General features: G+C 41.6%; 2 protein-coding genes across 2 annotated transcripts in view; one reads left to right on the top strand and one right to left on the bottom strand.

Moving 5' to 3' along the window:
- ADAT2 (adenosine deaminase tRNA specific 2) overlaps nt 1-27782 on the bottom strand; it is a 628714-nt gene that overhangs the window by 310995 nt on the left and 289937 nt on the right. The window lies entirely within an intron of this gene.
- On the top strand, nt 14490-27655 carry LTV1 (LTV1 ribosome biogenesis factor). Its single transcript, XM_066605466.1, has 11 exons — nt 14490-14594; nt 16080-16211; nt 18447-18635; nt 19457-19541; nt 21040-21166; nt 21265-21475; nt 22264-22391; nt 25528-25661; nt 25961-26013; nt 26485-26685; nt 27141-27655. The coding sequence occupies exons 1-11, from the start codon at nt 14592-14594 to the stop codon at nt 27252-27254; spliced, it is 1377 nt and encodes a 458-aa protein (XP_066461563.1). The 5' UTR covers nt 14490-14591; the 3' UTR covers nt 27255-27655.

The following is a 27782-nucleotide window of genomic DNA, read 5'->3' on the forward strand; positions in this document are numbered from 1 at the left end:
TAGGCTTAGTGGTTAGTGAAACGACTGCAGGATTTATACATGTTTTTTTTTTTTTTAATCCTGCAGTTCATGACATCAAAAACTAAAACAATCACCAAAAAAACTCATTGTTCTTCCAGTATCAATGCTAGAAGACGCAGCTCAGCGCATTGAGTCCGTCCATTCTAGAATTAGAATCGCCCCGTTTACATGGGCTGATCCGTCGTTCAGTTGTATGCGTGCAGAAACTAGATGACTAATTAGAAGCAAACTAATTTGCCTGCATTTACATTGAACGACAACTGGGCTGCAGGAATCTGAACAATTTATCGGTCCATGTAAAAGGGCCCTCGCTCTTATTTCATGATATCTGTATGTCACGATGTTTGAAGTGACGGCAGGAGACATTGCCAGCACATTGGGCTGTATAATTAGTATGGCAATGTTATCACGAGAAATCTTTATTAAAGAGGTATTCCCATATTGGCTTTCATAGCCAAAATTAGAAACCACTGCGATGACTACCAGTCAGCCGGCCGGAGTCTATGGAAAGAGTGGAGCTCCTAGCACAGCGCTGCTTCCAGAGCAGTGAAGAGGGCACTATGGGAAGAGCGTAGCACAGCGCTAAGCACAAGTGGTCAGAACAGAGCGGCCGGGTTTTCCTATCACGGCTATGAGAAGCTTACATGGGAATCCCCCTTAAAGGCTGTACTTCCACATGGCTTTTACTTGGTGTTATGTAAGCATTTCGATGCACATATTTTCATCCAGTTGCCTTTAGCTGTGTCTTAAAAGGCAGACAAAAACGCTGCCGTGTAATAGCAGCGTTATAATGACCAATGATTGTGATTGCTTATAAAGGGTAAGTATAAATTGGCCTTTATTGGGCATAGTTATGCTCTGTGTCTATGGCAGCTAGAAGCTGTAGATACGGCCCTGGATAATGACCCTCTGGAGGGAGAAGAATGGTCCTTCTAGATACTCTGCACCTCTGCTTATTAATGGAGATCAAGAACGAAAGATTCCCCTCTATTAACTACGAATGTCCTAATAGGATATTTTTTTTTAAAAATGAAGTTAAATGTGCCATGTTCGTGAGCAATACGCACGAGAATAGAACATGTGGTGGATTTTTTTTTTTTACACAAAATGTACGCGCAAAGTATGCTCATGTGAACGAACCCATTGAAATCAGTAGGCTCTAATCACTGCGTATTGCGTGCGCAAAATATATGGATAGTACGCTGTGCAAATGTGTTTGCGTGAATAAGCCTTAAAACAACCACACATTAACATCGCAAAGCGTCATAATTTCAACCGCGGCGCTTTGCTGCAGTCTTAGTTTTGCTTTCGGCCGCATGTTTGACAGCGTGTTTTAGCGCACCCCATCATTATGATGGGTGATGAGCACTAAAGATGGACCAGACAGCGCTCAGAAATCGCGACGCTGTAAAGCGTCGTCCAGCACCCCGATTGAACGCATGTCTGCGAATCCCCTCTGATTTCAATGGGAGCGTTATACCGCGGTAAAAAGTGCCTGTGTGTGAGAGGCCTAAGGATGGTTTCACATGGTCGATAAGATTGCGCAATGTGATAGTGAGTAAAACACTGAAATAAGAAGCCAATGATTGTCAAAGGTTTTTTTCACATTTGTTTCACAGTTTTTAAAAAAATCCCAGCTTGTCCTATCTCTCTACGTTTTTTGTGGTTTATTTATTTTTTTTCTCTTCTTTTTAAATCTCCCTATGGAGCCTCCTTATCGCATCGCAATGCACAAAGTTGCTATTTTCATGCAGTGCAGTTTTAACGTTAGAAAGACCTATTGAAGGAGCCCTTAAACTAATGAGTTGTAATCTGATTGGATACGAGCAGTTCCTCCATTAGGGTTTATGGGAGTAAATACACAATACTGCATTACAATCTGAAGGCATTTCAAAAACTTCCATTTTGTTGCCAAACTTTTTATTTATGTGCGTCTGTCCAATGAAGAACTTGCCAATTGACAATAAATTGTTGCCTCTCTTGGCATTTTCTGATGTGTTTTGGTTTTTATATTTGGCTAGCCTTCTGCAAAGGCATTTATCTGGTCAGATGTAAATAAAGCTTCAGTGTATAATGAAATGCTTTTCTATAATTGTATATTTTTGACTTAAATTCTTCCGCCTATCTATAAATGCAAATGTTATTCATGACATTCCGAGGCATAAAGGTGAATTCACACAGCAGATTTCTTGTAAAAATGGTGTTGATTGTCCAATTCATTTGAATGGGGCTTGTAGAATTTCATGTGCTTGTAGCCAAATGAACCCCATTTAGATGAATAGAATTGATGTTCAGTCCCAGAAATGTCTGCAAGAAACCTGCTGTGTGTGAACATCCATCCTATAAACCTGCTGAGACCTACTTGGCTCACAAATGATTGTCCTAATTGGAGAAGTGGCCTGTATTTCAGTGATGAGATTTGTACTGCTTTCACTTAAAAATACATATATTGGAATAAACCCTGTGCAGCATCTGGATGTAAACACTAATGCATCCTTTCAGTGCAATCGAAGGCTGCAAAACCTTTCATTGTATTAAAGGAGTTTTCCAGTCTTTAAAAATGATGTGCCAATGTACAGTACATGCGGTAAGATTAGTCACTTATTACCGCGTTTCCCTGATAATAAGCCCCACCCTGATTTTCAGCGGGGCTTAAAATATAAGCCCTCACCTGGAAATAAGCCCTAGCTACACTAGGTAAAAAAATGCAATACACACCTCGCAGCCGGTGTCTGTGTTCCCCACAATGAACTCCCAGGCACTGCGGCAGGCTGCTGTGTAATCCTCCCCGCTATCGGAGGATTCTCTTTCTGTAAAAGGGGGCTTTGAATTCCGCTGGCTTCAGCAAGTGAGTGCTGTGGTTGGATGAATTACATCACTGAATGGCTGTGATTTGGCTGTGCTCAATCCAGTCACAGCGCTCAGTTGCTGAAGCCAGGAAAATTCAAAGCTCCGTTTACCAGAGACAGAAAACTCTGACAGCAAGGAGGATTACACATCAGCCTGCCGCAGCACCTGGGAGATCATCGCGGGGGATGCAGACAACAGTGAGTATCCCCATCCCCCCCTCTCTGAAAATAAGACACGGTGCCTCTTTTGGGGCAAAATTTAATATGACAGTGTCTTATTTTCAGGGGAAACCAGTAGTATACTGTGTGCAGCTCCTTTTCATGAGTTTTTTTTTCATGAGCTTGGAAAACCCTTTAAACCCACAGAAGACGAAACAATCCCTTTAACCCATTTACTTATAGGACGTTCATGTCTGTTCACTGGTTTACTAAAGTATGGACTTGGAAGCCAAGCCCACGCTATACATGGCCAGTGTCGGCTGTCTTTGACTGCTGACACACAGTAACAACCGCCATGACTGGGTTTCACACTCATCGCAGATGTTAACCCTTTAAACTTCACTGTCAATTCCGTCAATGGCATTAAAATGGCCCGATCAGAGGTCCCGGACAGGTCCCCCACCCCCTCCACCCCGACAATTAAAACAGTACATCTTAATAGATTGCTTGCAGAAATATTATATACTAAAGTATGGTATGAGCAATCAAACAAGCTCAAGCTCAAGTCCCATGTTGTAAACATTTACAGATATTAATGATTTTTTAAAAATCCTCTTTCAAAATAAAACCTCATTTATCCCGCATGGTGGATGTTATCGGGAAAAAATACATTGCCAGAATTGTGCTTCATTGGTCACCCCGACTCCAAGAAAACATTTTATAAAAAACTATCAAAAAGTTCTTTTATTCTCCAAAATAGATTGTCCCACAAAAAACTTAGCCCGCACACAGCTATATTGCCAAAAAACTAAAATATTTATGGCGATCAGAAGATGGCAGCAGAATTATTTATTTTTTTAAAAGTAGTACAGAAAAAAAAGGTATCGTAATCTTAATGACCCATAAAGTAAAGTGCTGTCATTTTTGCAGCAGAATGTATGCTATAAAGACAAGACACCCCCCCCCCCCCCCAAAGATGGCACAATTGCGTTTTATTTTTCAGTACACTATGTGGTACATTAAATAATAGCACTAAACAAATACAACTCCTCACACACAATATAAGCCCTCAGATAGCTACGTTGACAGCAAAATAAAACTATGATTTTTTTGAAAGTAGGTTGAAGGAACCAAAAATTTAAAAAGGTGAAAAATGGTTGCATCATTAAGAGGTTAATGTTTATGTACGTGGTTGTATGGCCTGTAAGTTTCACAATAGTATACTTGCTTGCTATAGCTTCTTCAAAAGTCATGTGGCGCCTCCCACAGGTGAAGATTGGTGATCTGACGCACTGTACCTAGTAACCATTAAAAACGGTTTAGCCATCTCATCATGCTTATGGTTGCTTTCTATCTTTTCCATAGTAATGAGTTGTAAAGCATGGCCTAAATATATACAAAAGACTGCATCTGATACCTGTTTCTGATGTTACATGAACTACATTGCAATATTTGCCTTAATACACATATACAGGTGATTTATTTGTGGACGTGATTTTTTTTCTTTAGAGTGGCAGCTGTAATCCGTAGACCCATTTTGATTTGTAGTGACTAGTAACCCAGTGCTGTATGTGGGACGCCCAGAGTATTTTCTGTCAGTGTAAATAACTGGAAATGTACACTGGTTAAATAGCAGAAGAATAATCTTGTTCTTGATCTGTACTGTAACACAACTTGCATATATGTATTATAATATATATTTTCCACTGGTGTAATCTGAAAGACAACAAATGTATTATCTTTTTATATCATGTACTATTATTCTAAGTTTATTTTGTGTTCTATACTTAATAACAATCAAACTTCTTCAGTTCAGTATATAGTCTTACTATATTGTAGAGTTTAATGATGTGCACATTTTCAAGTGCCTTAGAACAATGTGTAGATCTTATTATATAATGAAATACAGTTGTTACCTCAATAAAAAAATGGTGAAAAAGATCTCTTCAGCTTGAATATGTCTCTAATTGAGTTACCGTTGTGTATTCTCATCCAATATCAATTTGGCTTATAATTACAAACCTCTGTGCTTATAGCTTCTTATCCACAGCCAACACGAATTCACCTCATAAATGTCATTTTAATTCATTACGCAGCTATCCCCCCAGTATAAATGAGTCTGTTAGTGTTGCCTTGGTTAGTTGTTTAATTCTGTCTGAAACCCACAGCCTCTCTTCCCTCAAATGTTCATGTGATCTCAGTTCTGATCAGCTCTGATCTACTTGTGAAGCAATGCTTTTTTCGCTTGTGGCTAAAAGTTTGTAAAAGTGTCTAAAACACATGATGCACGTTACACAAAACATGTAATCAGTTTTCGGGCAAATTTGCAATAGTGAATCTTCCCCAGTGTTTCTAGAGCCAAAGGGAGGAGTCAGGGCATACTTACAGGGCATTCGCTGGGAGTAGCAGCAGGATGTAGATAATGTGCAGAGAGTCATGGGGAAGAAGTCTTCATGATGGTCTGGGCACAGATGAGAACAAAATTGCACCACTCTAAGCAAAGAAGATCTCCCCTGTGATCATTGCAGATAAATGCACTGTAATCACTATCACTGTGTACAACTGTAACATAGTATGTTAGGCCGAAAAAAGGCATATGTCCATCCAGTTCAGCCTATTTCCTCTCAAATGTTGATCCGGAGGAAGACAAAAAACCCCAATGAGGTGGAAGCTCATTTTCCTCGTTTAACGGGAAAAAAAATTTCTCAACTCCAATCTGAACAATCCCCGGATCACCGACCCTTCTGAATTAGTGACTATAACATGTAATAATGTAATATTAAGAAAGGTGTCCAGGCCCCTCTTAAACTCTTTTAGCAAGTTCACCATCACCACGTCCTCAGACAGAGTTCCATAGTCTCACTGCTCTTACAGTAAAGAACCCTGGGTATGAATAGATGATGGGAGAGATCTCTGTACTCACCCTTGATATAGTTATTAGGTCGCCCCTCAGCCGTCTTTTTTTTTCTAAACTAAATAACCCCAATTTTGATATCCTTTCTGCGTATTGTAGTCAATCCATTTCATTTATTACTTTTAGTTTCCCGTCCTTGTACCCTCTCAAGCTCTGATATGTCCTTGAGTACTGGTGCCCCAAACTGTACACAATATTCCATGTTTGGTCTGACCAGTGACTTGTAAAGAACAACAATGTTCTCATCATGTTCCCCCAGACCTCTTTTGATGCACCCCATGAACTTATTTGCTTTGGCAGCAGCTACCTGACACTCGCTGCTCCAGTTAAGCTTCTAGTTAACTAAAATCCCCAAGTCTTTTTCCATGTCAGTGTTGCCCAGTGGTTTCCCATTTAGTGTGTAATGGTGACATATATTTCCCTGCCCATGTGCATAACCTTACATTTATCCATTTGCAACTGCATTCTGTCCTCTCTTGTGTTAATGGCTTTACATGGTTTTTGTATCATTTACAAATATTGATATTTTACTGTGCGATCCTTCTACCAGGTCATTATGTATATTTAAAAAAATGGGGCCCAATACGGACCCCGGTGTTGCCCCACTAGTAAACGTGCATTTACCCTACAAAGATGATCACTCAAAGGTGGCTTTTGAGCGATCATTTTGCATAAACTACTACTAATGCCTATTGGTACCAATTAGTTGCGTGTGAGCCACCAGGAGCTGTATTCAGGGAACAGACTACCCGCTGTTCTCTGAATGCCTTCCCCTACTTGCCAGGGGCTGACGACTGAGACAATATTCAACTGTAATCAGCGCTCCCCAGGCAGAACACAGCGTGCAGTCTCTCTTATCAGTCCTTCTGCCAAACAATGGATTTCATGCCAAATTGAAATCCATCGTTCAGCAAAAAAGTGAAAGATGGGCACATTCACACACAACGATTATTGCTCAAAAGATGGCTTTTGAGTGGGTCACCATTAAGGCCCATTTAGACAGCAATTATCAATCAGAGTATGAACCATAAATAACCACCTTCTGTTTTCTATCACTGAGCCAGTTACTTACCCACTTACACACTTTGTCATCCAGACCAACATTCTCATTTTATATACCAACCTATGCGGCACCGTATCAAACACTTTGGAAAAGTCCAGATACACAAGATCCAATGACTCTCCCTGGTCCAGTCTAGAACTTACGTCCTTGTAGAAGCTGAGGAGGTTGGTTTGACAGGAGCGATCTCTCATAAGCCCATGCTGTTATGGAGTTATACCTTTATTATCCTTGAGGTCCTCCAGGATGACATCTCTTAAAAAAACCCTTCAAATATTTTACCCACAGTAGAAGTAAGCCTTAACAACCTGTAGTTTCTAGGTTCATATTTCGACCCTTTTTTGAATATTGGCACCACATTAACTATGCGTCAATCCAGCAGAACAGACCCGATCATTATAAAGTTCTTAAATATATTGATGTGTAACGCATCACTTAATTCCCTTAGAACCTGGGGGTGTATGCCATTGGGACCTGGCCATTTGTCTATTTTAAATGTTTTAAGCCAACTTTGACAACGAATAGCAATGGTCAAACCATAAAGCCCCAGCGCTACAGGTAGTGAATAAAACTTCTGTAAATTATATAGCACCAGTGAACAACTTACTTCACAGGGGTGTCTCAGCCGAGAACACCCCTAATCCTGATGAGCAGAATAGTTCTCTCAGGCACTTTAGATCCCAGGTGGAGTCCAACCCAAAAGTCCAGAAGGCAGAGTAGTTTTTCAATTTCAGTATCCATTTATTCAAATATGCAACGCGTTTCGGCTCGTTAACGAGCCTTTCTTAAAGCATAAAATAAATTCATAATACACATTTATATAGAAACAAGATAGAATTACACTATAGTCAATATACAATGTAACTCTTATCTTGTTCGTGTATATTCTAACTTTCATATTGTTTTCTGTCCTCTATTTTATTTGTTTTTACAGAAATGGGTTATTAGTTACCAGAAACATCCAAGCGTAATCAAAGCCGGGAGAGATTAGTGGCATAAATAAGCCGCCAGTACGTGATAGTGTGACAGGGCTGGATAAAATCAATATAGTTAATGGTACGGATTTACTGCATTCCACGGATGTGTTCAGGTAATAAAAATAGTTTGAAAAGTTCACCTTTAGGTTAACCAGATGGGCAGACACCATTAATCTATTAAAATGCCTAAAGTAATGCCAATAGAAAGATAATAAGGAATCGCTTTGATAATCATCCCAAAAACAGGTGAAATGTGTGTTTACAGAATGCTATGGCAACCAAGAAGAGTCGGCACGTGTGAATGTATGGTTCGGCTGACCTCTATTCAGCACAGAACTTCGGACCTTTATAGTTAAAGTACAACCTTAGGCCACTTTCACACAGCCGAGAAACTCACGAGAGATTTGTGCGTTGCGACATACACTAATATGAATTTCATATCAAAAACACTATTCCCGCGGAGCGAGAAAAGATTGTGACATGTCCTCTCTTTGGGCATCCCCTCGGAAAGGCTCATCCATTGTTTTCAATGGGGCCGGAAAAAGCATCGCACGGCGATATGTTGAAAAGGATCACTACTTCCCTGAGGTGATGCAGAGCATATTTAACAGAAAAATGCCTCACCTCCACAGGGAAATTGCACTTTACCGAGCGCGATATTGGGCCGAGTTTCACAGGCCGATATCGTGCTCGCCTGTTTGAAATTGGCCTTAGAGTTACAATTTCAGGACTTTCCCACTTTTCTCAAACTCGAGTAGTGAAAATGAACTCCTCTATTTGGCTGCACCCAGAGAACGGTATGATAAAATGCAGCATTTTACCGACGTATAGAGCTGCATATCACCACGTTTTGATTATGTATGCCTAAGGATAATAGCGTATGGCTACATACACACAGGTAAGCGTGATATCAAGCCGTGAAATCGCGCACGCCAATGTGCGATTTACCCATGGATGCAAGGAGTTTTTCCGTCAAAAGTGCCCCCCATCCCTTTAGGTAAAGAAGCGATCCTCCAGCATGGCTTTCAGCTGCGTCGGAGGATAGGCAACTGTTTACCATTGTTTTCAGTGGGAAACCTCGCATCACATGCACATCACACTCAGTGCAATGTGTTTTCCTTTCCAATTGAAAACAATGGGTGATATATTCCAAGGAACGGGAAAAAATATAGGTTTTTTTTCCCCGCACCTTGATGCTGGAAAAAAAACAAACTCACTCATACATATGACTCCATTCCAAAGATTTGTGTGTTTCGCAATACACAAATCTTGTGTGATTTTCTTGGCCGTGTGAAAACTGCCCATCTCACACATGCTGTAATGCACACTGGCTTCCTGGTTTCTTTTTTTTTTCTTCAACTTTTAAGTTATATTTTCAATGGGAAAGTAAAACACATTCCAGGGAGTGCGATGTGAGGTGTCCCATTGAAAACAATGGGAAACACCTGCTGAACCTCTAACCTGCCCGAAAGGCATGTGGGAAGATCGCTACTTCACAGAAGTGATGAGAGGCGGTTTCCCCAGAAAAACACCTTATATCGCAGGAAGAAGAGGACTCGGCCGGCTGGAGGTGAGGTGACCCAGGGGACTGCAGAAACCAGGAGAGGATTGGGGAGGAGATGCTCTGGTAAGTAGACTGCCTGGGGAGGAATAGGGAAGTATAGAATTAAGCCTCCTAAAAAGTAATACATAAAAGGACTACATTTAGTGGTTTTCTCAACAATGTACTGATTACACTACACTAAACAAAAAAAACGGCCATGTTCAATGTGACAGATTGATGTGGATTCCATGTCTTTTCTGCACTCATGCATTTCATGGAGAATCTAAAATCTGCATCTGGAAAGAAAGGAAGTGATGTCACTTTTTAATGCAAACTTGGTGTCAGCTGATTAGCTGTAGTAAAGGGGACTAATCTGCATGCAGATCTGCAAATCCCATCAGTAATCCAGGTAATTTGCTGTTTTCTGAGGTGGATTTCCATGGGAATCTGTGTCATACTTTTTGACATTTTGCCATGATGTTACAAACATGCAAACCCAAAAAGGGTGCTCGATTGAGCAAGGTGTGTAATATCCATACAGGTACAACATGGGTGTCTAATGTAGTGCTTTTGGGTAAACAATATTCTTAGTTTTACCCTCGGGTGCATGTATAAAAGATTTTTGTTACCCGCCCTAGAGCATGCAACGTACAGTTGACCATGCGAAAACATTGACACTCCAAATTAAGACTCCTATTTTACCTCAGCAGTATAAGAAATTAAATCTGAGCTGTGATTAGTTGCCATTGACAACAAAAATTACAGGGGAAGTCGGTGAGTTATCAATTTTTTTATTATGCCATTATTCCTCGTCTGGTGCTGAAGAACGCTCATGCAAAATATCACTTAAATCAGACCAGAACTGTGGATGTGTATACAACACAAACAAACAGATTTTGTGTTTTATATATAAAATAATCTTCTTTTCATTGTCTCACACATTAACGCTCAGCAGTACTATTTTACAGGCTGAGCAAGAAGTCACTGCTCACCTACAGGTAATGTTTACTACGGCTGTAGTCTCTCTTCTTAGGGGCCATTCACAAAGGCTGTATGTTTGCTGCGCATTACCTGCATAAAACGTGGTACACTGCAAATAAGCATGTAAAACGCACATGAGAAAACGCACGTCAGAACGGGCCAATGTAAATGAATGGGCTTTTATCATTACACGTGTAATACGCAGAAAACCCTCCAGTGTGAGTGAGCCCTTACTGAACTTTTAGAAACGAGCCTCACGGTTTTCTAGGCCAATATTTACACACTTCATAACTTGTTGGCTTTGGACTCCACTTACAGGTTATTAACACATGAATTCTGCCAGGCTCATAGCATAGATGCACAGAAACGTTTTTCCCTCACCCAAGTTCTTTAATTATGATTAAATCAGTGACGACCTCTGCTGGTGAATGCCTGTAATTGCATGCGAGCCGGAGAATCCTACTAATAAGACATTCTGCTTCACTTTTATATGCTCCTATATGCTGCCTGAGGCAAAGTGTGAAATGGCGCCCCCACCATGCAAGAAAACGTCTATACACAAGATAAACAACACATATTTTAACCATTGAGCCTCGTCTAAAAGTGACTGAATAATTGCACCCATAGTACTGACCTTGGTTGTTATAGTGACTACTATAAGACTATAGTAGTAATAGTCCTTGCATTAGAGACCTCAGTAATAATAATGACCCCATTGATGGCCTGAGTAGTAATAGTGGGGCCCCCGATAGTGGCCTCAGTAATAACAGCGCCCTAATAGTAATAGTGTACTCCATGGTAGCCCCATTAGTAATGATGCCAGTAAAACTAGTGTCTCCTAAAGTAACAGTGACCCACTCTCCCCCCCCCCCCCCTTCATTTGTGGCTACAGTAGTAATGGTGACCCCAATAGTAAGTGTCCCCCTTAGTGGTCCCAGTAGTAATAGCACCACCATTAGTGGCCCCAATATTAAGTAATTCTCACAGTGACCCCAGTACTAATAGCGTCCCAGTGGTAATAGTGATCCCCTAAGTGGCCCCAGTAGTAACAGCACCCTTGTTAGTGGTCCCAGTAATAATAGCGTCCCCTACAGTGGCCTTAGTAATACTTCAAGTGGAAATAACTCTAAATGCTTTCACTTATACAAGTCATTCTGAGACTGTTTTTTTGTGACATTTTACTTTGTTGGTAGTGAATTTTGGTTGATATGTTTTTGCGTTTTCTCTTTAAAAATTAACCTTTAACTTTACTGAAATTTCGAAAGGCTCCCAGAGCTGCCATTGCAGAATACCTGTGCAGCCATGCATGCGATGTGGCTTGATAGATTACAGGAGTATTACATTATATTGCAGGAGTGATCAAACGATTGAAAGTTTATGTCCCCTGCAGGAGCTAAATAAAAAAGGGTTAAAATTAGAGTAAAAAAAGGTTTTATTAATTAAAATAATAAAATAAAATAATAAAAAGTAATAAGTTTAACAAAAAACTTATCACATATTTGTAATAAAAATATCAAAAAAACACAAAACATTTGGTATCGCTGCATCCGTACAAGTCCAATCTATCAAAGTAATGTATCATTTAACCTGCATTGTGTCTTTCTTGATGACATTCAGTGTCAGAATTGCACTTTCTTTTGGCCACCCCATCTCAACGAAAAAAAAGTGATCGATACTCCAAAATGGTACAAATATAAACTACAGGACATCCTGCAAAAGCGAACACCCACACGACTGTGTTAACAGCAAAATTAAAATGTAATGGCTGTCAGAAGGTGGCGGCAGAAAATGTTTTTTCCAAAGATATTTTATTTTATAAAAGTAGTTCACCAAACAAAAACTATATGAATTTTGTATTGTTGCTATCGTACTCATCCGGCTGGCACACACAAAGTGAGCTATCGGAAAACTATGTCAGCGGAAAAATATAAAAGGTATTGCGGTCAGGAGATGGCGGCAAAAAATAATAAAAAAAAAAATTAAATAGCGATGAAAAAAATAACAGTACAGCAAAAAAATATATATTATATAAATTTGGTATTGTAGTAATCGCACTGACCCATAGACTAAAGTTATAATGTCATTTTTGTTGCAGTTTGTGCGCCGTAGAAACAAGACGCACTCAAAGATGGCGGAATTTTTTTTTTTCCATTTCGCTCCGCTTAGAATTTTTAAAAAGTTTTTCCAGTACATTATATGGTACATTGAATAGTAACATTGAAAAATACAACTCGTCCTGCAAAAAACAAGCCCTCATACAGCGACGTCGATGGATAAATAAGAGTTATGATTTTTTTTTAAAGGAGGGGAGGAAAAACCCAAAATTGAAATAAATAAAAGGGCCATGCCCTTAAGAGGCTAAAAGACAATCTGTGTTGTCCATGGCAACCAATCACATTACAGCTTTCATTTTACCTCAGCAGTGTAAGGAATGAAATCTGTGCTGTGATTGGTTGCTAGGGGCAACAAGAACAGCTTTTCTTTTAGGGGATGCTGACATGTAGCAGAAATGCTGCAGAATTTCCCCAGTGGAAGATCTGCATACTTTCAGCATTAAACCCACCCCATTGTTTTGGATTTGGACTCTGATCCATATGTGCGGGGATTTCAGCCTTTCTGCTCCCGCTATAACCCAACAGGGGCATGTAGACACAGCCAAGAGAGGCCGCTCACTGCCTGCACATAGCAGCGCTCCACTCACATACTAAGCGCTCATCAGCGGCGCACACCGTCACCCGGCAACCACTACTGACTGTCACCACTAGTCAGGTGCTGCAGAAGCCGGTTACCTATCACCGGAGGAAAGATGTCTGCACTCAGGAGTGGCTGCTGGGTGACGGTGAGCGCTGCCCTCTTGCTGCCGGCATTGAGCACTCTGTGCTCGGAGGAGCGCTGTTATGTGCAGGCAGTGGGCGGCCATCTGTAGGTGTTTACCTGTTGCTGTCAGGGACCAGCGCTAGCTGAAAGACTGAAATCAGCTGCAGATCCACGGCCGAATCACACTTACAATTTGTGGATTTTAATGTTTTTTGATGTGAAAAATCCCCACCTACAAGTGTAACGTCACACTGGCGAGCGTGATATGGGGCACTGAACCCCGCCGCCATACTGCGCTGCCCGCCATGTGAATTTCCCTGGAATGCCAGGTGGTTTCATGTGAAAAGAGCCCCACATCACTTCGGGGATGAAGGTAACCTCTGGTGCGGCTGACAGCTGGCAGGAGGTTCGCAGTGTCTGCCATTGTGTGCAGTGGGTGACCTGGCATCACATCGTCTGCACCCAGTACGTGGTGCGATCCTGCGGCCGGGCCCACTGACAACAATGGGCGCTGCGATGCGAGAGCATGCACAAGATAGAACACGCCGCGATTTGTTTCCTGCATCGCAGTTGCAAGACGCACAAATCTCGCAGGAATATGAAAGGGTTAATGTACACACCAGTTGTCTTCATAACAAACCCCACCACGACATGTGAATGTGTATGAGATTACATAATGTGGGGGGTTCACAAACTTTCAAGCCACAATTCTGCTGCTTGCATGACACATGCCACACCTATATACATATACACAATTCTCACCACACATCACAAAAACAACTCCCCTAACACGTGACTGGCCACATGGTCATGACATCATCAAAGGTCCTTTAGCTCAGTATCAAGCGTGTTCTAAACGCGTCTGATCACGTGGTCATGACATCATCAAAGGTCCTCCGGTCAGTATCAGGCGTTTCCCATTCACAGTGATTGGTTGTTTGGGTTGGCTGATTCATCAAACAACCAATCAGGTTGCGAATTGAGCAGGAATCTTGTGGAATAAGTTAATATGCCTCCCGAACGTCATCAGCACTTCTGCCCTATTCAGCAATTTCAGCAACCTGATTGGTTCTGATTCACAATTTTAGCAACCTGATTGGTAATTGGGGCAGAAATGCTGATGACGATGTTAATACACCTCCCCCGAATGAACGGGACTGGTCACATGGTCATGACATCATCAAAGGTCCTTTCACGCCGCAGTACCCTCCATGCGCAGGCAGTAGTAGGTCCAAGTGCTGAAGCTGACTTGCTGCCTCCATAGAGCGCCATGGTAAGAGCTAGAGGCGGCCGCGTATATTGGAGCGGCCTCCCGTGACCTTCTCCTGATAGCACTCCGCTGCCCACAGAGCTCGCAGTGCTGGGCATGCAGGACGTGCAGAGCCCGGGGCCTCCTCCGCTGCCCGCCGGCACACGTACTACTACTGCCCGCGGCCTGCTGGGGATTGTACCCGCTGTAGTACTCCACGATTGTTGTGGAAGCCCCTTGTACAGGAGTTACACATGGGCTCCCGCACAGCGTGTTACACTGCAGCAGTCTGCCATCAGCCCCCATGCTGCTGCTCACACCCAGTGCACCAAGGGTGCAGGAAATAAAGATGGCAGCAGGTTCTATCACATGCATATTACACGTCAGGATGCCGATTGGCAATGCGGTGCCAATATCGATGGAATTCACGTGTGAAAATAAGGCATTGATTTCCGTGTTTGCTCACACAGCGGATCTTCTCTTGCGGCGATGCTGTGAGATGAAGCATCGCTGACTTCCTATTTTTGGGTGATTTGTTGCCCATTATTTCCTATGGGGTCTTCTTAAAAAAACATTGCATGCCGTGTGATATGATGTGATTTTCCTTTCCCCCTGAGATGTGCGAATCGCATTGTGTAGATGTAATGCAAAAATGCATCATGCTCCCCCAGAATGCCACGCTTTAGAGTGCAGGCTGTATATCTTGGCTATGGCATTCACCCGTGAGAATGCTGCCTTACATGGAAGATGTTGGGAGTGGGTGGGGTATGCCCATATATGCATGTTGTGTTCCTTGCAGCCATGTGATATTACACTTCCACCATCAGTGGCACAGATAGAATTGATGGGGCCCCGTAGCAGATCCTTACATGGGTCCCCCATTATGGTGTCACGTCTTGTCATCCTTGTTGCTGTTTCATGAACGTTTATATGAACCTTGGGCCAATTCTGCACTCCCTTGACAGTGCATTGGAGGAAGGTTCTGCATACAGTGCAGTCAGAGCAGGGGCCCCTCTCTCCCAGGGTCCCGTAGCTGCATGGTCTACCTGTAAGGAATGTCCGCAGTGTTCTCTCCCTTACCAACTTGTAAAAGTAAATGATGCTCAGCTGCCCAGAATGAAGTGAGAACACAAAATCTGCCATATAGCAAGAAGTGCCGGATTATCAGACTTTGTTCTTCACGTGAGGGATTTCCATTCCTTAAGAGATCTGGCTTGTCTGTGTGATCGCTGGAAGTCAGGGTGCGGAGACCCTCCCCCCTCCACCCCGATCTCTAAAGGAAGCGGATGAAGTGCTCGTCTGAGCACAGTCACTGCTCACTAGCTTTAGACCGGCTCAATGGAAAGTCTATGGGTCCGTCTTCAGTTATCAAGCAGTAACCGCACTCCGATCAGCACTTCAGCTAGTTCTGGTGAACGCTGGTGGTCTTAGCAGCCAGACTCCCAGCCATCAAAACTTTTAAAAAGTTTTTGGAAAGTCCATTTTTAATACCTGCTTTACATCTTCCAGCCCCACAGGAAGAAGAAACCCTTCATAGAGAAGAAGGCGGCAGTCACCTTCCACCTGGTGCACAGAAGTCAGAGGGATCCGCTCGCTGCTGATGAAACCGCGCCCCAGAGAGTCCTGCTGCCCACTGAAAAGGTCTTCTGCTACTTTCAGCAGCACTTTTAGAATTTGCTTTGTTCCATGTAATTCTTGGCTTCAAGGAAAAATCCTGAAATGATAATCTGGTGTATTATAGAGACCGTGATAACGCTGAGCATGGCCTTGGATATCATTATCTGTAGAGGAGAAACTTCCTATGGGTCTCTCCATGTATCCTGATCCACCTACCACTGCCACCCTGCTACTTTATGTTCTGCTTTCTCTGTAATCTCGCTGCTATTGCACCCGCTAAACAGTTCCTGGAACTCAAAAATATATGTCGTAAGCAAGCTATTGTTCTTCACGGCCCAATTGGTTGACAGGGACCGTGGAGATTGGGGACACATACGTATAATGCCAGTACACCAGTCAGGTGTATTCCTCACATGGTTAGAATGCTATCCTGGATGGGAGTTCAAGGAGCTGGTCAGGAAGTGGAATAACGCCTGCTCAATTAAACCCCTTTGAGCAAGTTAAAAGAATGGGGATCATGTGCGCACGAGATTTGTACGTCTCCCAACGCATAAATCTCTTATAAGTTTCTTGGCTGTGTGAAAGCAGCTTTAGGCTGCCTTCATATGGGGAGAAAATTGTGCGAGATTTGTGCGTTGGGAGACGCACAAATACGAACCCCATTCTTTTGAATGGGGTTATATGCATAAGCACATAAGCATAAAAATAGAAAAAACTCTCGAGCTCAAAAACGTTTTGAATATCTTTAATATTTAATATCCCGACAAATAGGGGTTAAAAACAGCAACACAGCAAAAGTAAACGGCAATCAATTTGCCAATGTCTAACATACAACGTTTCTGCGCCTAAAGTGCCTTCATCAAGCATAGCTAGATCCCAAAATCTGCACATTTATATACTCTAATGTATCTCTTACCTTTCTTGTGTGGTTCCCCACCGCATTCCTGCGGAGCGCACATCGCCGTTGTGGGGGTCGCTGGACACAGACGTCATGCGGAACAGGCCGTGCCGGATGTGACGTCTGTGTCCGGAACTGCATGTACGCAGTTATATCAAATGAAGATATAGACAGATACGAATGGAATAGTTCGTGTCACCTTCACAGCAGTGTTCAAAGGAAAAATAAATTAATTCGAAATTCATTTCATTCGGTTTCTGTTATTGCGGACGGGGATAAATGCTTGCAGTTCAGTCTTCTTTCTTTTCCTGTTAAGAAAATACAAACCAAGTGGAACAGAGGCGAACTGAGAATAAGACTCATTGAAATCAATGGGTATTTTACAAGATGCTCTTAGGATGGAACAGAAAGCTGAATGCTGGAGTGAATATAGCGTGACTGATGCTCCATGTTAAATGGCATCACATTCCCTTTCAACTCATCCACCTGTCAATTACAGTAGAATGAGAGTTGCTCTCTATATTTTAGAGAAGAGTACATTGCCAGGGCCATCTCTGACAATCACGCACATTAACACGCTGATTAGCAGTTTAAACCCTTAGTGACAAACCATACACCTTTTTATGGTGGTTAGTAATGGACTTTACTCTGCAGTGCGATCACAGTATGTACAAGGGTGACAGAGGGAGGGGGCTCCCTCTGTCATCACGGTGTCCCGATCAAAAGTGATGACCTTCACTCCCATGGTGAAGCAAAAATAAGTGTGTAAAACAAATTCATCACAAATCTGAGCACCAAAAACGAGCTAAATGAAGACTAGAGCTTGTCCTACAAAAACCAAAAGAATGCAGCGACACAAAAACATGTATTTATTTATTTTTTAAATGGAAAAAAAAAATTAGCATGCAAAAAAACTATATAAACTTGGTTTCACCAAAATCATATTGTCCCAGAGAATGTTCTCACATGTTTACTCTGCATGCTGAATGGAGGAATTGTGTTTTTTTTTTTTTTTTTTTTTTCTCCCCCAATCCCACCCCAATAAAATTAATAAAAGTTATATGTACCCAAAAATGATGGCATTAAAAAATGTAATTTTTAAATTTATTATATGGTACCATTAAAAATAGAGTTGGTCCTGCATAAAAACAAAGCTTTCATATGGCTAAGTTGATGAAAAATTAGAGAAGTTCTGATTTTGTTAAATGGAAATTAATGGGGAAAAAAATCTTTGGTCCTGAACAGGTAATTGCATAATATTGAGGGAATTTGAGGATGAAATCTGGTAAGTGACCTATTACAGAAAATGCCAAGCTACTGTGTGTATTCATGAGTAATGTCGTTTTCTGTGTTCTTCGCAGGTAGAGAGAGAAAAGAGGAAAGAAGAGCAGAGGAAATTTGGGGTCTTCTTTGATGATGACTACAACTATTTGCAGCACCTTAAAGAAACAGGACCTGCTGAACTTGTGCCTTCTGAAACGCAGCGCACACAAAGGCGGATCATCGTGACGGAGGATGGGAAAGTTGAAGAGGAGGTTGAATATATTCAGGTTGAAAGAATGTTTCTACTCCCTTGATTCTTGGTTTTCAGCTGTAACTTTGTCTAAATCTAGAGAGTTTTCCTACAGTAAGACGGCCGCCCACTTCCAATCTAGTATAGTGGTCCAGTACTAAAGGTTCACCTGCAAACATCTCCCTTATACATGTCAGAAAGTGTTTGAGGTCACCTGTAATATGCAAGAGCATACAGTCACATTGCAGTGAAGTCAAAGGTGCGCACCACTCGGCAAAGCTTACCATCAGTGGTGGGAAGGGGGGGACAGACGGGTCATGCTTCAAGGTTAACCTTTCCTTTAACCCCTTAATGACCACCAATACGCCTTTTGACAGCCTGTATCGGCGGTCTATGTATTAAATTAGGCTGCTGTAAAAACATGACAGTCTAGCATAAGGCCCCTTAATGACTTCTGTAAAAACCTGTATGGCTAGTCATTAATGGGTTAAGATTAGAGATGAGCGAGCATACTCTGAAAAGCACTACTCGCTCGAGTAATTTGCTTTATCCGAGTATCGCTGTGCTCGTCCCTGAAGATTCGGGTGCCAGCGGGGAGCTGCAGGGGAGAGCGGGGAGGAACGGAGGGGAGATCTTTCTCTCCCTCTCTCCCGCCCGCTCTCCCCTGCTCCCCGCTGCGACTCACCTGTCAGCCGCAGCGGTCCCCGAATCTTCAGGGACGAGCACAGCGATACTCGGATACAGCAAATTACTCGAGCGAGTAGTGCTTTTCCGAGTACGCTCGCTCATCTCTAGTTAAGATGTATATTCAGAGTTTTTTTTTTTTTAATTTTTAAAAAATTTTTTTTCCTTCTGTAGGATCCTTCTATAAACTTGCCTTCTTCAGTCTTTGCATCAGAATTTGAGGAGGATATTGGACTTTTAAATAAAGCAGCCCCTCAAGGTAAGTCGCTACTCATTCTAAGGCCTGTTTCACACGGGCTACAAAATCGCACAATTTTGTAGCGATGTAACATCGCTGTAAAACACATGTATGTGGAGCTGATGGTTTCCAATGGGCTCTTTCAGGCTACAAAACATCTCTCATGTGAAAGAACCCATTGGAGACCATGGGCTTCACATACATGCGTTTTGTAGCAATGTTGCATTGCTACAAAATCGTGCAATTTTTGTAGCCCGTGTGAAACGGACCTAAAGGGAAAGTGTTTGTCACATGGTGCTCCTGGGACATGTAGTTCTATGGGTTTCTGTAGGTGTGGTTGATTCGGCTGGCTGGTTGTGTGGAGTTCTCCAGCCGATCACCATTGGTCTTGTGCACATAAATGCCAGCCTCTATTACTAGAGGCTGCTGGTCATCATTTTGCAATTTATCTCTGAGCTCTGGTGCTTGGCGTCATGCATGTTCTGTTCGGTGTAAGTTGCATGCATGAGGTTCTCTGTGGGATTCCCTTGTGTCTGTTTGTTGCTTTGAACAGTGACCTGTTCAGTGTCTGTTTACAGGTGTTCAGACATTAGGTGTAATCGGAGTATTGTTAGTGTCTGTAGGTGTGGTAGACACCTAGTGTGAACAGTGACTTCTTCAGTGTCTGTTTTCAGGTGTTCAGACATTAGATGTAAACAATGTCTTGGTCTGCGTCTATATGCATAGTTGTTGTTTTTTTTTTTTTTTTGTGTGGTGATGTCTGCGTCTGTAGATGTGCAGAGACCTGGTGAGTTTCTACATTGTATTCCCTTGCATCTATAGGTAAGCAAACACCTGTTGTGTTACTTATCTTGTCTGGTGTTCCTGCCTGTTACCATCTAGGGTGAGCCAGGCCCCTAGGTCCCATCATGGGGCCGTCCCTATTGGGACGATTGCCCCTCTTGTAGGCAGGGTTCCCTTTTTGTGGTTTTAGTTGTCTTGTTAGAATAGGGATTTGCAAGACAACAAAGACCCTTGATGTGGGTTTGTGAGCTTACATATTCAGACCAAAATACAAACAAATGCCTTGTATGTACTTATTAGTGATCCCATCTCCCTAAGTTTATTTGTTGCTAAGTATTTTGGCGTCTGTAGTCTTTGTGGTTTTTTGCATGCACATTTGGTTTATGTTGTTGGTGTCCGTCCATAGGGCGTACCCCTTTCCTTCCAGCTTCCTAGAGGGTTGCGTTCATGTAGGTCGCTGTTCACATGGCCTGTATGTACATAACAGTATTGTTAGGAAATGACTGAATACCATGTGCTTGCTTATGTACAACTTACCTATGTACCTATCTGATCCCATTTAAGATATAAATGCCATCTACTTGCCAGTGCTAAATATTCTTAACCACTGGGATACTTCTGTATTTCTGTATGGTTTTAATTGATTGCCTGACTTCCCCATATATACCTATATTCTATAAATGTCGGCAGGACGTTGATCTCTGCTGAATAAGTCCTAAATCTATTTCGTCTTTAGGTCTGCGCCTGGACTTGGACCCTGATATTGTGGCAGCTCTGGATGAAGACTTTGATTTTGATAACCCTGAAAACCAGCTAGATGATGATTTCGTACTACAAGCCAACGATATTGCTGCTGTTGATGGGTACAGTGGGATTTTAATGTTGCCCGTGATGTTTGCCTTGTATTTGGTCTGTTTTGTGTGTGCTAGAAATACATTGTTGTGTACACATTCATGTATAGAAACGAGTGTGGAGCAGATGAGAATGAGTGGGAAGACTTTGACTCAGATGGTCCTTTTTCGGATGAAGAGGGTGATGGAGGAGATGGTCCCATGAAAGAGTTCATGTTTATGCAGGAGGAGACAAAGAGCCGCTTCTCACAGTATTCAATGTCGTCTTCCGTCATGAGGAGAAATGAGCAACTCGCACTACTGGATGAGCGCTTTGAAAAGGTACAAGATGTGTTTAATATTAGAACATAAATATGAGAAATGGTCTATTCATGAGAGCGTCACGGGTCTGCATATCAATTGCAGGATGTCTCGTCCAGTAAGCTGGAAATACAAGATGTGGGATAAACTGAGGCCATGGTAGGCCACTGTGTTACTGATACATACTACTAGTGCTGCCGCAGTTTAGTTATGCATGACTTCCGGCTACAACGTCTCACTGTTACCTCTTCATCAGGCTAGGTTAAGGCCCATTTACACTAGACGAATATCGCTAAAAATTCGCTAATCAGCGATCGTTTTAGCGATAATCAGCGCGTGTAAATGGGCGTGGGGCACCCGCATTTTGGGCACTTTTAGGTGATCATTAAAATCAAGCTCACCTAAAAATCATTACTCACTTTTATCAGTCGTTCTCCACGGGGAGTGCTGATAGCATTGTTTCCCCGTGGAGAACGAAGGATCTGAGCTCAGATAATAGCCTTAGGCTATTAGCATGCGCTCAGGGAAGGCTTCATTTACATACATAATTGCTATTTAAGTAGCTGAGTAGCTACTTAACTACCAATTATTTTTTTATGCAAAAAAAAAAGCTGTCATTTGAGCGATTATCTGCTCCTGTAAATGGGCCTTTATTTAGGCAGAGTTCACACCTTTCTTTATGAACCAGTCCTAAACAAAACAATGTTATTTTATGTGTTTGATCTAGAAAGACCAATTTGATAGCTTTAATACTCATTCTAAATTTTACATTTACCGTATGTTTTTTTTAAATTTTTTTTTTTATTCAGTTTTATGAGCAATTTGACGATGATGAAATTGGTGCCTTAGATAATGCAGAACTGGAAGGATTCATCCATGCAGATAGCAACCGCCTTCAAGATGTTGTAGAGAATTACTTCAAGGAGAGGGCAAAAGAGTAAGCCAATGCTATATAACCTTCATATGTTACTGTAAGATGGACACACATTTCCCATTTTTCTGAAGTTTTAAGCGACCCTTCTGTCCTGGACAAACAAAGATGGCCGCACCACTGCTTTGATTACCTGATACGTATTGCGCATTAAAGGGGGAATTCACATGTAGCTGATTTCACCCCTACAATTTGAATTACCATATATACTCGAGTATAAGACTAGTTTTTCAGCACATTTTTTAATGCTGAAAAAGCCCCCCTCGGCTTATACTCAAGTGAGGTAAAAAAAACAACAACAAAAAACCCGTGATACTTACCTCCCAGCCAGCGTCTGTGTCCCCGGCGTGATGGTCGACCCGGCGGTGCGGCAAGCTGCTTGAATATTCTCCCTGCTTGGCTTTGAATTCCCCCACCATCAGCGCTGTGTAGGTAAGGGCTGTGATTGGATCGAGCGCCAGGCAATCACAGCCGGCGCTCAATCATTCACAGCCATTCAGTGCATGACCTCACTGAATGGCTGTGATTAGTTTATCGAGCATCGGCTGTGATTGGCTGGCGCTCCATCCAATCACAGCGCTTACTTACACAGTGCTGACAGCGGGGGAACTCAAAGCCGAGCAGGGAGATGACAGGGAAAATTCTCCAGCAGTTTGCCGCAGCGCCGGGGAGACCATCGCGCTGGGGACACAGACGCCGGCTGGGAGGTGAGTATTGCATTTTTTTTTTACCTAGTATATACTCGAGTATAGCAAGGCTTATATTAGAGTCAATAAATTTTACCAGTTTTTTTGTGGTAAAACTTATTGACTCGGCTTATACTCGGGTTGGCTAATAATCGAGTATATACGGTAAATTGAAAGTGGGAAATCTGGCTGCTGATCACTAAAACATGCAGCAAATCAACTGCATGTAAAGGCACCCTAGTGCACATCTTTAGTCTAAGACCCTAAACGCTGGTTTGATTGCCCAGTGCTATCCACGTGAGCATCAGGGGCCAGTTAAAGCACCATGTGGTGTCTTATACCAAAGATGTACATTAACCCTTTCCAATCCACTGTTTGACGTCTGAAGACATTCTGATAGAAGGCTTTACAACTCCGATGTCGGAAGATGTCTGGTAGGGTATTCTCACTGTATATTACTGGCCACTCTGTTGTCGGGGGACTCTCCAGCATGTTCCATACCGCAGTACTGGCTCTAGCCAGTAGACGGCGCTATTGTATAATGGCAGAAAGAGAGATCCCCCTAGGAAACCCTGAATCCAAAATTGGATTGCAAAGGGTTAATGCACAGTGAGGTAAATGTAAATGGGCCACACCTAGGTGTTTAAATTAAGAGGTACTTGTGGAGGGCTGCTGGTCCTAATCCAAGTATAGAACGTAATCACAGCACAATGTCAAAATTAATGTTGCACTACTTACATCTGTGTGCTATGGTTACATTCTATACTAATGTACTGTGTGCATCGGGTAGTTAGATAGTGTGGGCATCTTGTCCAAGATCGGACGGTCACTTTAACCAAAGCTCTGTAAAATGTTCTTTTCTCAGAAGCTCAGCCATTTTTTTTCCTTTTAAATTTTTTTATCCCTGCCTTACTAGAGGTGTAGCTTTTTACACCCCTTTTCCCATCAACATATTCCTGTAGGGATTATTTTAAGATGGCTCATAAAAGTTATTAGAAGTTTTTAAAATCGAGTGTAATTAAAAAAAATTGCAATGCTCTATCGCTGGATTGTATTTTTAACTGTGTACGTGGTGCTGCACAATTGATCAATTTATTTTGCAGGTCTGTACCATTATGGGAAAATTGATAGTTTATATTTTTCTACTCTTTAAAAAAAAGTTGCCATAATGTTTTTTAATTTTTTTATTCTGTAGATGGGGCTGTGAGAGGGCTTTTTTTGTATTGCTAGTTGTAATTTTATTGGTACAATGTTGGTGTACGTACAACATTTTTTGAGAAATTAGGTGACCAAAAAAGGTTACTTTGACATTTTGACATCATGCGGAGTGAGAGAGCTGTTGGTCTGCATGATGCGGGCAAGGGAAAGCTGGCACGGCCCGCCTTCAGTACTCTAAGATCAGCTCCAAGTCAAATTTCATAAACCTTGTGACAGAATCCCTTTAAGAAAAGATGCGCCAGGGCTGTTGTTTCGTAAAGAATAAAAATACAGCTGGGTTGGGGGTGGTGGGATCCGAAGAAGTGGGATTTGACCCATTTGTCTGTTAGGGTGTATTCTGTGGTTATGCCATAAAGCTCTGTGATGGAAACGCCCCTTTAAGGGTGCATTAACACAGGAGAGAAAGTGGAGTAAGTTTTGTACGTTGTGAGACACACAAAAATACAACCCATTATTGGTAATGGGTTTTGTACATTGGCTATTTTTCTCATGGCAATGCTGAGAGATGGAAGAGTCTCAGCATGTTATATTGTCATGTGAGTCTCGCACAAAAAGAGAACATGCAGATGTGGGGTCTCCTACACATTATCCAGCACATGGATGGAGTGTCTGGGTGCTGTGCAATGTGAACAATGACCGAGAATGTTGGGGCGTGACGCGCTCCCACTCGTGTAAATGCACCCAAAAGGCCCAGTTAGACGCAACGATTATCGCTCAAAATTCGCTCAAAAGCCATCTTTTGAGCGATAATCATTGCCTGTAAACGTGCCCATCTTTCAGTTTTCTGCCAAACGACGGTCTGCGGTTCGGCTTGAAAACTGTCCTTCAGCAGAACAGCTGATAAGACACACCGCACGCTGTGTTCTGCCCGGGGACTGCTGATAACAGACGATTGCATTTTCTCAGCTGTCAGACCTGCTGACAGAACAAAGGAAATTTATTCAGAGAACAGTGGGTTGTCCTCTGAATAATTTCAGGTCCCAGTGGCCCACTAGCTGCTAATTGGTACTAATTGACATTAGTACTAATTGGCATTAGTACCAATTGGTAGATTATGCAAAATGATTGCTCAAAAGCCATCTTTCGAGCGATCATCTGTGTGTCTAAATGGGCTTTAAGTCGTCTGTTTCTTCAATTTATTTTCCAGTGTGTACTATAATTTGTGAATTTGTCATAGTTTATAAGGTACAGTGATCTTGAGCATTTTAATTGGTTATGTACTCTTGCTGTTACTGAAGATGTGTGAAACTAAAAGACGTCGAGCACAGACCGGAGTTGGACTTAATTGAGGAAGATGAGGAAGATAAGGAAGAAATGCAAACTCTAGTTCTAGAAGAGCCTGGGGAGAAGTGGGACTGTGAATCTATCCTGAGTATGTATACAATACTGACATTTTTAGTAGCTCCATGTTACAGTAAATCTACTATATGGATAACCTCAATGACTTGTTTGGTCTGCTTTGTCCTACTGGGTTTTTAAAAAAAATGTATGAATTGCATTAGGCTTGAGAGAAGTAACGAGCTTCTACCACATATAATAGATATCTTATTTTTAAACAGCTGATATGTATATTGCTCCTTAGTGTAAATATATTTTGGCAGCTTTTCCATAATTTAGTAGAATAGTAGGTTGCAAAACATTTAAATGTTTTTTTTTTTTTTCTTTTAACAGGCACATATTCTAATTTGTACAATCACCCGCAAATTATCAAGGATCCACCAAAGGTAAGAATATATGTACACTGTTTTAAGGTGATGATGGATCACTGCTTATGCTTGTTAGAGCATCTGGATATTACAATCCCATTTGAAATGAGGTAATAAAAGGGTCAGAATATTGATGATGATAGCAGTGCCCATATTTTTAGTACAGATGTAAGAGTGCTTTATATGCTCTCCAGTTCTATATTCTGTTACTGGAAAGGACTAGGGAGATATTGATAGGGGGCACAAGAGCAATATATAACCGTGCAGCAGTGTTTATTCAACCTCTGGTATAACTGATTCACCTTGAGCGTACTATATTTTTAGAATTGAGAATAATTAAAAGTTATATTTTAGTCCCAGATTTTTATCAGTGAAGCTGCTAATTTTTGAGTGGGATCAATATGAGATACTAATTATTTTCAGTTAAGTCTGTTAGGCTAGAATTGTTTTATACAAAATTTACATAAACATTGCTTATCTATTCCTTAGGTCAAACTAATAAAGGTATCTACTAAATCTGGAATCCCACTGGGAGTTCTTCCTGAAAGAGGACTTACAGCAAAGCAGATAGAGCGTATGGAAATGATTAATGGCGGAGACTTGCCTAAGGTGTCCACCCAGCCACGATCCAAATGTGAAAACACTGATGAGCGAAAAGCTAGGAAACAAGCAATAAAGGAAGAACGCAAGGTGAGCATGTCCTCCTTTTGAGTTTCCAGAATATATCAGAACAAAAAAACTCTGATTTCAACTATTTTACTAATTCCCTATTTTTTTTTCTACTCCTTTTTCATGCTTTCTTCCCAGTTTGTAGCTAACTGGGCAGTTTTGTACGCTGTTACACATGACTACAATGTTCTACTGTGAGCATGCCCTTCTGCCATAACAGAATAGGCAACAACTATATATGCGCATTTAGTCAGAATGCTGCCATCATGCATGCTTGACTAGACTACAAGAAGATATAGTTGCTGGCAACAAAAGCTAAACAAGGATCATGTATGGGGCATTTAGCAAGGCATTATGTAACATATGGGGCAACACTTGTGATTACAATATATTGCAATTATCTTACTCAGATCTTGTAGATGAAACAGGATTATAGTATTGGAAAAATGTTAAAACATTCTTGTGATTAATTCCAGGAACGAAGGATGGAGAAGAAGGCCAACAAACAAGCCTTTAAAATAGAAAAGAGCAGACAAGAGAAAGAGCAACTGAATTTGAGACAGAACCTTCAAGGGCTCAAGTTATCATAAACTATCGTTCGGAATGTCCCGTGGGGACACAGACTGAAGCAGAAGTAGTGTACAACACTACAAGATCAAGAGAAGACTATCCACCAGCAATCTTACATTGGGAACATCAAGCATCGGAAGTATTGCAGAATTTTATAGAAGAACAGCGAACTGATTTTACAAGTTGCCACATTTTGCTGAGCAAAAACTCTAATATTAAAATAGAAAAGGGTACAAATAATTATGGTTTTTATTGCTATATGATCTGTATCATGCCTGCATTGTAAATAAGGAAGTAGTTATATGGACAACATGCTGTTCATAAACTGTTTGTTTTCTTAACAGATTAACCTATTTAATACTATTTTGAATGGAATTTGACAAATGTGTTATCTTTACAAATATAACAGATGTGAGACTTGCTTTTCTCTATTCTCTTATTGAGAGATAATAGGCTAATCAAGTGAGAGACTGTTGTGTAAGACCTTCCTAGGCCCTAATTGGGCAGATGAACATGGGTTGTCCTGTTGAGACGATCCCTTTTAAGTG

The sequence above is a fragment of the Eleutherodactylus coqui genome, chromosome 1 (genome assembly GCF_035609145.1).
Source record: "Eleutherodactylus coqui strain aEleCoq1 chromosome 1, aEleCoq1.hap1, whole genome shotgun sequence".
Classification (NCBI taxonomy): domain Eukaryota; kingdom Metazoa; phylum Chordata; class Amphibia; order Anura; family Eleutherodactylidae; genus Eleutherodactylus; species Eleutherodactylus coqui.

Excerpts from the sequence above, each read along its gene's own strand:
- LTV1 (XM_066605466.1), top strand. Across the intron at positions 25,662-25,960 it reads GGACTGTGAATCTATCCTGA|GCACATATTCTAATTTGTAC; the intron begins GTATGTATACAA and ends TTCTTTTAACAG. Across the intron at positions 26,686-27,140 it reads CAATAAAGGAAGAACGCAAG|GAACGAAGGATGGAGAAGAA; the intron begins GTGAGCATGTCC and ends GATTAATTCCAG.